Source organism: Nanorana parkeri, unplaced genomic scaffold, assembly GCF_000935625.1.
Source record: "Nanorana parkeri isolate BGI_ZX_2015 unplaced genomic scaffold, ASM93562v1 scaffold12, whole genome shotgun sequence".
Lineage (NCBI taxonomy): Eukaryota > Metazoa > Chordata > Amphibia > Anura > Dicroglossidae > Nanorana > Nanorana parkeri.
In genome coordinates, this window is record NW_017306280.1 from 2,606,524 (window position 1) to 2,618,740 (window position 12,217).

General features: G+C 39.9%; 1 protein-coding gene across 1 annotated transcript in view; it reads right to left on the minus strand.

The window, feature by feature from the left end:
• Positions 1-1,366: 1,366 nt before the first annotated feature.
• The window catches only part of CEP170B (centrosomal protein 170B), a 61,975-nt gene continuing 51,124 nt past the window's right edge, over positions 1,367-12,217 (minus strand). The window contains exons 14-20 of the mRNA XM_018556688.1: positions 11,483-11,642; positions 8,879-8,917; positions 6,277-6,414; positions 4,756-4,844; positions 4,571-4,664; positions 4,015-4,066; positions 1,367-2,087 (exon numbers count right to left, since the gene is read on the minus strand). Coding sequence (XP_018412190.1) covers positions 1,852-2,087; positions 4,015-4,066; positions 4,571-4,664; positions 4,756-4,844; positions 6,277-6,414; positions 8,879-8,917; positions 11,483-11,642 — 808 coding nt within the window. The 3' untranslated portion in view covers positions 1,367-1,851. The remainder of the gene's footprint in view (positions 2,088-4,014; positions 4,067-4,570; positions 4,665-4,755; positions 4,845-6,276; positions 6,415-8,878; positions 8,918-11,482; positions 11,643-12,217) is intronic.

Genomic DNA, 12,217 nt, shown 5'->3' on the forward strand with positions numbered 1-12,217 from the left:
AGGGTGTTGTTCAAGCAATGGGTCATGAAATTCACTAAAACATATTATTGAAAGATGACTGAATAACCCAACTAAAAGTATACCATTCTATGACACAACACTAAGAAGGTCTATTGACAGACTCGACTTACAAAACTTGGTGGAGGGCCAAACCTCAATGGAAAATAGATGCGGACTACACTTTATAGCTATATTCAGGTTTTATACTTTGCTTGGCCTTGATAACTGTAAGAATGTCCTACACAATTCCTGCAATTACAGACCATTGCTTTAGGTCCATTTAAGTTGCTGTGAGTGCTACTTAACATTCCTGAGCTTAGCCAGGAGGGGCTGCATGACGCGATAAGAATATAATGTTCACCAAGCATAAAATATGGTATGACATTATCAGCTTCTAGCTCATGTAAACCATGTGACCAATACTCAATCAAGAATTCAATGGGGATAATTGATACTACAATAAATAATATTATTAACCATTTGCAGTCTTTGGGTAGATTTATGTCCTCTGAATAATCATGGCACACTGCTAACAAGGACTCTAAATGAAGAGGTTCCAATTAAAAGACAACTAAGTAGGCAGCAGTGCTTGACAATTGACTGTAGTCATGCAGACACACAAAAGCAAACAGATCGCAAAAGCATTTCCTGTATTAAAAGGAATTACAGGAGATGATGGGTGGAAGCACACAGGCCTCTTCTAAGATCCGTGCCATGCCAGTGACAAACTTGCCAATAGTACCTTGCATTTGTCTAACTAGGAATGTAGTAATGCAGGTGAAAGCAAAGAAAATGGGCATATTCACAATATAACTTCAACAACGAGATCATGAAACCCATAGTAACCAATCAGTTGTCAGATCAATAAAAGATGAGTTCTGGTTGGCTGCCATGTTGCTTATTGTATGTAAGCTTCCCTCTTTAAAAGAGATATGGCCCTCATTCAGAGAAAAGTGACAATGTCTTTGCAAGGGGGCACCCCCTGACCCACTAATACTCACCTTGCCAACGCCACCCACTGATCCATCCTCCGCTGCAGCTAGCGACAATATTCAGTGCTTCTGGGTATGAGGAAGTATGTGACCTCCTCCCATGTGACAATACTGGGGTCTAGTAACCAACTTCTAGACCCATGCACTGTCACATGAAAGAGGAAGTGATGGAATGTCTCCCTCTAGTGTTCGACACCAGCTTGAAATGTTAGTTCCGACTATGATGGAGGAAAGAGTGGTTAGGAGCACTGGCAAAGTGAGCATCCAGGAGTCTGAGGGGCCTTTAGCAAAGACACTGCCATGGTCACTTTAAAAAGCGCTTTTCAATAAATTCAACATCATCAATTCCCCTAAACAATACACTGTTTTTGTCAGTCAAATACAACTAATTAAAACAGATAAAACGAATGCCGACATACTTGTTTCAGACAATTTTTGGCAAGAGACAGATCATAAGATTTACTTTGTACTTGCTTCAACTACCCTAGTGTTTCAAGAACTACAAATAAGTGCAATCGGCATACGGGAAATATAGCAGACCTATTAGCATGAAACATTTTCAGCATTTAGGTCTTAAAGGTATGGCACATTTTAATGAGCAAGGACAACAGTCTACACTGGAAAATAATAATGTTCAAGTAAAATTGCCTCAATATGGTACAGGAGCTGGTAGACAGTACACGATTTGGAAATAAAAAGTAAACAATCATTTGCATGACACAGACTTTGTGCATTGGTGAGGACTAGCCTTCATTCAAGAGAACGAGCACTCAAATTATTATACCGAAAGCCACACGGAAAACATAGGCCATTCATACAAACAACACAAAATAAAAAAATAAATAGAAAAAAACATAAATCAGACAATGTAAGCCCCATCCTCATCTCTACCGAAGCTGGATTCTGGAGATCGTGAAGATCCAGAGCTGGACTTCTGTATGTAGTTTCTGACATGGACGGGTTGGTTGGACTCTGTTCTTACAAGAGAAGTGTTAGTCCTGATTTGAGGCGTTGTAGACTGAAGGGCTGGCGAGGCTTTTTTGTTGCTGGTCATAACCTCTAGATGTCCCGCTGGGTCAATGATTGCATTTATGACTGTGGAGTGTGATAAATACAACTATTAGGAACTTGTATATGAAAAAAAACATAAAAAGGCAGCATAAGATGAGTAAACTATAATGGAGGCATTGGCAAAGACATGAAATAGATAAGTGCAAATTTAAGTAATCTACAGCAACCAGTTAGATTCATCTTCCCACTTGGGCTACTGCACATACTGTATGATGAAAAGATTCATAAGAAGATGTTACCTTAAAAGTATATTTCCATTTTTGCAGCCAAATTGGGATAACAACTACTTTACATTTGTTCATATTCCCATTCACATAGCAGAACATAAAAAAAAATATTTCAAGATGTCAGCTTATGTTTTTTAGATGCTCTTTTGCTCATTTTCTATCATTAACCCTGTCCTTATCTTTACACCACCATCTAGTCCAACAACTAGAAGCTACCTCTTGTGTCCTATGCATGGACGTCCCGAGGTTGGGTGACACCCGGAGCGGTAACAGAGTGTCACCCCGCCGAGACGTCATCGTGCATGCGTATGACGTCCTCGCGCACGCGCGGCAGTATTCCGATACTTGACGGCGGCCATCTTGGTAATGGACGCCGGCAGAGAGAGAAGGGGACAGTCATCCGGCAGGATAAGGTATGCCACCGGGTCCCCTTCTCTCTCCTGATACTGTCGGGGGTTCAGTCCATGACCGAGCGCCCGACTTTTCAGAGGGGGGCTACACCAAAATGACTAAGTTATTTTGGTGTCACCCCTCCAATGGTGTCACCCGGGTGCGGGCCGCACCCCCCTTGTGATGCCACTGGTCCTATGTACAATCCTGATTCAAACAGCTAGAAAGCCAAGTACTATTCATTAAAAAAACATATGTATAGATGTGGTTATGCTTAGGTTAGATGGACCAGTGTCTTTATTCAACCTTAAAAATTATTTAACTATGATCTGTGAATGGGAACACATAACAGACATATAGTGGGGTTTTCCCAAATTTGACTGCAAAAGTGGAATACATTTTTCAGCAAAAAGATGTCAAAGTAATTGATGGATACAGAGATCTAAACAGCTCTTGCCATATCCATCTTCCTAAAAAAAAAAAAAGTGCGCTTAGACCCAACTTCTTCCACTTTTCCAGACTCCTCAGTGTTCCTTAAAAGTAACAGTCCACTTACTTAACCAATAGGAGGGCTTGGGAGGTGAAAGGGGGCATGAAAAAGCTTGACTTGTACAGAGAAAGCAGAAATGTGGCCATTACTTTCCTGCTTATGCGTTTTTTTCATTATATGCTCAGATTCATGTGCAAGGGTTTGTGGTATGTTTACTACAAATAAGCCCCAAAAGTCTTGAGAGAATTAAAGTGGATTTAAAAGAAAACTGGATACCCCATGATTGTTAAAGACCCCTCTGCATGAAGAGAGTTCCTGCTGGTGAAATCTGGTACTGTGGCATGAACATAAAACACAACCACCCCTCCCTACTTTGTGACTTTGATGCACTTCAAAACATCAGCAAGTTGGGGTTCAGTCATTGCTTCAAACAACAAAGTCACTGGTGCCAAAGTTTATCCTCCAAAAGGTGTGTAAACTTCAGAACTTCTCACAAGTAGGCAGCACTTGAAACAGTGACCGTGCCTGTCATGTCAGCAGAAGGAGGAGGATTGCTTCTATCGCCGGTCCCGATATGACTGACATCTGATGTTCATTCAGTGCAGATTCACCCCTGCACACTACAGGCTTTCTAACATAGGCTGTTTGAAAAATGTAAACAAGCAAGAGAGGTACTCACATTTAATAAAGTGTTCTACACTAGAGAGGCACACGTTTTTTTCTGTTTCAGTCATTGCTTGTTGGAAGGCTATACAAGATGGCGATTTATTCATGACACTGGAGGGACTTTGAGTTACTAACCCAAAACAAATATGCGTTAGTGGAAAGGACCTGGAGAACCTACCTTCCAGTTGCTTTTGGACTCTTCTCAACTCTTTCAAAATAGAGCTGATTTCCTTTAGAGAAGAAGAAAATTAAATAAGAATATACATTTTCAGCAATTTACAATAGTTGTGGCACAGTGGGGTTCATTTCTTAAGGCAAATAGACTGTCCACTTTGCAAGGAAATGTTCCCTTAATTTAGTAATGAGATGAAGCTCTACTGACTTTCATTATCCAGTTATATGCAACCAAAAATAATATTTTTTTCCTCCTTGCATGTGATTGATTATTGTGTGAGTCCATCTCCAGTGGTCTAACACACAAGCGTGCTCCAATCAGACATGTTAGCGCTTCCTATTGATTGGAGCACAGTGGTTGAGGCTTTGTAGGGGGTGTGTCAGACCATGGGAGATGGTCCAATGACTCTTACACTTGGTGTCCATGGTGCAGATGCACTTAAAATCTGGTTTGCACACTGAACTTATTTTTGTATAGGCAAACTTGTACTTTTTTACCCTCAGAGAGATGGCAATTTGCAGTTGATAACATTAAGATTTTTAAAAATATATATACTTACTCTGTTAGATGTTTTAAGGATTGGCACTTCATTTTCAGCATGAATTTTCGCCTCAATATCTTCCCAGCTTTTCTCTTTGTTCTTAAATACAATTCTGTTGCATAAAAGAAAAAAACACACACATTAATTCCTAAAATATATAAAATCGGTAGACAAGACAAAATCAAGAACTAAATGTTACCTACTTCATTTTTTCTGTAAGTATCTCTGTGTTTGCGCATATTGTATGTGACAGCTGCGATACAGGATTCAACATGAGGTTGTCAAATATCACCTGAAATATAAAAGAACAGTACATAGTCATTTGTCAAATAAATACAGAAAGTTTACTTTAACATTTTCTAAAATATACTTTAGACTGGCTTCTTCTGGGTAAACGGCTTGTTTTTTTTCTTTTACCTTATCATAATTTTTTTTCTATTGTCTATTGGCTTTTTTATACTTTGTTTTTTTCCAGATCTTTTATAGTTTATCTAGCAAGAAATATTAAATGTGGCAAAGTAATTTCAGAAGACGGTTGTAGAGAGCACAATAGTAGAAGCACTGATTTGTAAAGGGGCTGTAACTGCAGTGATCTCTAGCAATATGTAATGTGTCTCCAGTCTATGGCTGTCTTCTGAAACATGTCTTAAATCTCCTACAACATGTTCTTAGTCCTTAACCATCTCTCATAGCATGTCTGCAGTCTTTTGACTATCTCCTGTAGCATGTCTGTAGTCTTGGACCATATCTCGTTGAATGTGTACAGTGTCTGACCATCTCCTGTAGCATATCTGCAGTCTATGACCATCTCCTGTAGCATGTCGGCAGTCTATGACCCTCTCCTGTAGCATGTCTACAGTCTCTGGCAATCTGCCAGAGCATGTCGATGGTCTCTGACCATCTCCTGTTGCATAACCACAATCTCTGACAGCTTTCTGTAGCATTATATTTGATAATATCTGTGACCCTTTGGTGACATCAGTGGCCGCACTTGAGGCCCCCCTAGATCTTGAAACTTGACCACCACTGCCATATAGTGTGTAGATCTTGCGTTTACAGGTTCTGAAGCGACATTTAAACAGACCGGGCCACCATGAGCGAACATACAACAGCGCAAAGCATTACCAGCACACCTTGGTCAGCAAAAGGGGTAACCTTTTACATTTTGGGCCCTAAATGTGACTCCTTCAATATGACAATAATAGTTCCATCGAAGCCTGTATCGTTGCACTAAAGTTTTCCCTTTTGCTGACCAAGGTCTGCTAATGATGCCTTGTACTATATAATCCAATGGGGACACCTGTTGGGTGACAACTAAGATGGGTTTTCTCCTCACTTCCTGTAGTGTCTGCAGGACAGGATGTAAAGAGAATTCTTCCCAATGGACAAAGACAGAAGGAAAAAAATTGACAAATGTTTAGAATTCCCAACTCTATTCTCAACTATTCTACTACTATTCTTCTACTTCAACTATTCTTCTAAAACTGTTTTGGATTTAGATTCACTTTAAGGTTAAAAAAGCATTGCAGAATTATTGATAAAACTCTTTTTATAAACTATAAGGCTGTGCATTATATTTTTTCTTTTAAAGCCAAATGTTTTACATTTGGCTCATTGTGATAGTGTTGTATCAAGAGTTTTCAGTTGTCTGCATTTAACAATAAAATATCCTAATGACAAATACCCATGCAGGAATACACAAAGTTCATGCGCTATATGCCCACCTCCTCTCTGTTTCTTGCCCTCCTTTTTAAAGGATCTTCCTCTCGATTGTCATTCATGTTCTGATCAAATTCTTGTCCTGTGGAGCCTGGTGGGATTTTCTGATAATTCAGACCTGCCTCAGGGATGTGATGCACCAACTTTAAAACAGACAAAAAGAAAAGAATACATGTTTATATACATCCATCAAATCGCATTTACTCTATATAATAGAGTTTGTTAAATTGTAAGCGCACTTACACATATTGGGCTTTGGTGCCCTTCCCCTGGCTCTGAAAAGTTTGATGAGCAGAGAGCTAAATAGGAATTCCATTTGAATGGAGACTGAGGCTCAGGAGGACTCAAACCCAACAATAAAGAGTTTCAAGAGACTGTGTAATGCCAAACAGTAGCACAAGGTATGGCTTCAAGAGCAATTTGGGTCAGGCATTGGGGGCCAAAATGTATAGGTGCAGTTGTACTTTAAAATGTAAACTAGAAAATTGACTTTAGTCAGATCAGTAGAAGATGGTGATTGGCTGCTTTGTACACCATGCTTTACCCAAACCCTCATGTAAAAAACACTGAAAGTGTAAGAACATTACCAGGCTCACAATAAAAATATCCTACAGAAATTAAATATGATAGCCACTAGAATAATATGAAGTCAGTATACATTTACTTCTATTTAATAACACTATTCTCTTATACCGAAGGAGAAGAATAATGGAGGGAAAATAATGCAATATAATGGCTGGATTTTGAAATGAAATAGATTTTTTTTTAAATGACAGTAACTTGTGTGAATATATTTTGTTAAACTAAACCGGTCATCCATTCAGAATATCTGACACTAAAAGTGCTGTGAGGAAGAGAGATGGCATTATAGGGTTCCTACCATTGCCTGTCTTGACCAGAACAGTTTCTTCAAAGCTCTGTCTGAAACTGATCTCAGTCTGCCATGAAGCCATGACTATGGGCCCACTTTTGGGCCTAAGTTCGGTGTAAACCCTACCTGCCAACCTTCTTTTTCAATGAGACTGTGCTTACTGATCAGCAAAGTGTTTTTATTAGATAAGAACTGGCAGGTGGATGGGCTTTATGCCAGGGAGGCACTTAGACCTCAGTAGCAAACTAAAAGTAATTTCATAGAAGACACTGAAAAGGCTCCTTAGAACATTGATTTCTTCGGTTTGTCAGTGAGGCTTGGACTTTATACCTGAAAAACTTGCTGGCATGAAGCCCACCAACCAGCCAGACCCTCCTGTCTAATGAGAACTTGCAAGCCAAAAGTGTGATTGGACGGGGGGTGTTGGTAGGTATGGCTTAGCACAGAAGGGTAGAACATAGGGCCAAAGTCAAGGATTCATTAGCAAACTGATAGCAATCCCATGCAAGACTCTCAAAGGGCTGTATGGAACAAAGGAGGGAATTTTAAGTTCCCTTTGACTCCTTCTCTTACCCAACACTTTTGTTGTTTTAGCTATTCTGAATAGTTCACAGGTTCACCATGCCATTCCCTTTTCTATGCAATCTAGAGGCTTTTGTAAACTCTTCATTGCTCCCTCTCTCACGCCACAGCTATCCAGCAATCCCTATATATAGCAGCAGCTGTAAAAATCCAAGTGCATTTAAAACCTTTTTTATAAATATTATTATTACTGGATAAAACAGGGAAAAACATTTTGATTATTCGGTGATCTGTTTCACCACTGAGGAGAATCACCCTAAAAAGGGTACCAAAAGTGGGGGAAAATACAGCATTGAGTTGCCACCAGAAGAGGAGGAAGCTGAAAGAAACATTTGCCAATGGAGATTCTTCGGAGACAGTCATGGGGACTTTCCTTGTTTTGGAGAGGTCTCCTCTTTCCTGTTGTGACATGCATGCAACTGGTGACAGTAATATGGTGCCATGTCAATTCAGCACTGCAAACAGGTGCTGGATGATGCATGCAGTTTGTATGGCATCAATGGAGTCCTTCATTTATGTACATAAATATGGTGGACCCTATATACACCCATCTTTTTTTGACTCTCAAATCCTCTGCTTTATGTTTCTTGTTTGATAGCTTATATTGTAGATTGGGTCTGGGGTGTTTATAAACCAAATGTATATGAATGTATACATATATTGCTAACATTCGTTATATTTTTTAAATGTAAGCGAAATCTATTTTTTACAGTTGCTATCTGGAGATGGCAAGAGAGCTGTGACAAGACAACAGGAGCAGAGGAAAGCTTACAACAGCCTCTACGCACAGGTACTGGTAGGTAGGAGAGCAAGAGGAATTGCATGGGTTACTTTCAAGAATATCTTCACCTAAAATACTGTGTGTAATATAAATAGTTACATAACATTTATTCACCTCCTTCACTTACATCCTCAGCTCAAAGGCTGAAAAACTGTTGAATGTTAGGCCAGTGGCATTAATTTCAGCTGAGACAGTTTACATTACACTACTGACTGACCAAAATATTTGTGTGGCAGACAACCAAGGGGTCCAGTTAATCAATTCAAGCCCAAAACAGTGAACGGTTCTAAACTACTGAGTATTTTAAATGGAGCTGAAAACAAAACCTATAGTTCACCAAAACAAAAAGAAAAGAAAAGAAAAATCATGGCACCTGGGATGGGTATGCTCTTTGTGATGATCTTTTAAGTATCTGTGTTAAGAAAGAAAAAAATGAATATAAAATCATAGATGTGAAAATAAAGTCAATGAAAATGTTAAAATGCTTTAGATGAATATTATAATTCATGTTATCCCTCTAGCAGAACCCAAGTTTTGTTGGGACAAGACGATTGGGCAGTTGTCCATTTCATTTGTCAGAGAACTTTGGTGTTTTCATGGGACATAACGTGCAGCAGTTCTGTATGATAGGGACTGTGTTCCACGGGAGGACTGCAGCCTTCCAAGTAAGGCAGGTAGCGGGAATAGGTTAGTTTTTGGCTTCTGAAAAATTGGCTTTAATTAGCAATGGGAATTTTAGCTTGCAATTTCATACTCCATTGACATCCGCCTTTATTGTAAAAAAAATGGCCAGAGTGGACAAAATTCTCTGTATTTTTTTTCTTGCCTTGCATTTACATGCACGTTTCACATGTTGCACTGAGAAAAGTAGAGCATGTTCTACTTTTTTTCAGCACACTGCAATGCAACGCAGCAGTGGGAACTGGTGCCATTCACACCCATACATTCTTGGTTTCCCTTCCATTGATATACGGATGCCAACGGATGTGGTGTGAATGTGGTCTTATGAGTCATGTGCATCAGTTTAAATATGAAGTGGACCAGAACATTTGCCATGTTACACGGAACATCTAGAATTGTTAATTTTGTCTAAGCAGCACTCTGAAATATTTTTATCTTGAATTCCCCCTGAAAAATAGCAGGGTACATCCTGTACCTCTGCAGTCCTGTGCCTATAGCCTCACAGCTGTAATTTTGCAGTGTGAATTTCAAGCATGGATGCATCTGACTGCTAGTCTCAGAAGATCTTAAGTGAGATTGTGTGATGTCACTACTGTGCTGCTCACAGCTCTCTATGCTGGAGAGGAAGCGGTAGTTCAAGAACTGCAGTGCAAGGATCTCCCTGCTTCTGCTTCATTCATTCTGTGGATCTGTGATTCCTATACATCTCTTGCTGCTTTTTGAACTTTACCCAAGCAGTCCTTGGGTGAGTAGCTGTGACATGAGAAAGCAAGGCCCTTTTTCTGCCAATATCACCATCACCACACATAAGAGACAGTGCAGAACCAGGCATGTTAGTGTTACTAGTCAGTAGTGGAAAAAGATCATGTGCAGGAGGGCCACAGGCAATACTGGTGATTAGCCTTTTGCTCCCTGGTTGCCTTTTTTGAGGCATAGCTAACAGATTTCAGTTTCTCTTTAACATTGGCCCCTGCAGCAGCCTATACTTCCCTTCACTCTTTAGCTCCTGTCTGCCCACAGAAGCAAGGAGAAGCTTATACAGGGACGGAGGACTTACTCCCCACACCCATGTGACAGTGCTGGGTGCCTGCGCAGCCTATCACAACCAAAGGCATTATTACCCAAAGAAATGGAGACCTCCACTTTTCTTCAATTTATGTGCATATGTGGCAGACAAGGACAAAAGTTAGGTTCAGTCCGAATTATACTCACTAGAGTACTGACTTGGTCATAAGTACCCTAGTGTTTCTCTACCCATGGTAACCAACATGAAGGAAGTAGGAATAAAGCAGAGGAAAATGCTCAAAAACAATATGAAAAACATGAATTGTCCCTCTATGTGTTATGTTTTCTAAAATGAACACTGCAGAAAGAGATTTATACACTTTTTCACATCACCAGTCTCTACAGGATCAGTGTGTTTCTGACCTTGGCTGCCTAATGGTTTGTGCACAAGTACTCTTACAAATCCTGTACTGAATATTGCACAATTGACATTAATGTAATTTTGCCTTGAAGCCTATGGGTCCGTATTGGCTTCTAAGTCAGGAAAATGAAAATAAAACAGTAACTAATATGCTCACTTACTGGTAATTTCAAAGCAAAAGCCTATGATCCAGAAAACCAAGACGAGTTAATGAACTACTGTTTGCACACTGAAGCTAAACAATTTAGAAATACCTTCTTTCCAGATAATCTTTTGAAACATTTAATCTCTTAAGTCCAAGATAGTTATCAAAACCTCTTCTGCAGTCCAAAAAACCTGATGGAATTCATGCTCCGTGGCCCTTACATGGCAGCTAAAAATGGCAGGTGATAAAAGATCACATGACCATTCTACAGCCTCCGTGGCTTTATTCATGATTTACACATAAATATCCACCACAATTTTATCTAAGATGTTTTCATCTAGGACTCCCACTCCCGCTGTACATTATAGGTGTTTATGTGTGACATTGGTGGCTGCACTAGTCAAAACAAAAAATCAGAACAGACATTACACGCTGGGTGTTATCGGCTCAGCCAAGCTGCACTCTGTAATTCAGGCTCAGAAGCGACTCCTTGTGCCATGATTCACCTCCTGGAAACTTGTTATACTATTACAAACGTAAAAATCTGAATGTTTAATGGGATCGCCAGACTAGAATTTTGAGGACGACAATTCTCAAGGCAATTCTCTGCAAAACTTGACACTTCACAAAGTCTTCTTACTGGGATCAGTAGCTCCATCTATTGGTGTATTTGGAGAATTACATAAAATGGTGGCTTTTTGTTTCAATATAAAAGGCAGTCTTACCTCTTCCCTCGCAGATATGATGGAGGCCGGTGTATTTGGCACAGAGCTTAAAGATGTACTGTGTCCTGTCCCGGAGGAGCTCTGAGAATCCCCATCTCCAGCTACTTCATGTATCTCTTTAGCCAAGCTGGCTACATCTTTTACCAGGGTTTGACTTAACCTATTATATATATCAGACAATCATTCAAAGAAATACTCACCAAATTACCAAATACAACCTTATTTATTTTACAAATGTTTTGTTCATTTGTGTCTTTTGATAGCAAATAGATTTGGGTTTAACCACCTCAGGGCCGGCCGTTGTAAAAAAACGGCCGGCCGAGAGGTCTCTAGATCTGAGCGGGCATCTTTAGACGTCCGCTCAGACACGGCGCGCGCGAGCGGGAAATGGCCGTTATTTAAAAACAGGCAGCAATGCCTTTTACCATACAAGCGATCCATCGGCTGTAGAGCCGGCGGATCGCGTGTATGGTGTGCCGATCGGTCGTCCCCACTAAACTGATGAGCGGGAAAAGCTTTTAAAGCATCGCCTATGGCCAATTTTGGGTATGGTAGTTTTCTGCGATTTCGCGGGTGCGCGCAATTTTAAAGCTTGACATGTTTGGTGTCTGTTTACCCGACGTGACCCCATATTTTATATTTTACCAAAAAACTGGGTAATAATAAATGTTTCCGCACATGATGTAAAAAAAAAACTTTTTTTTTTCAAAATTTTCTGTAATTTTTCCTTATTAT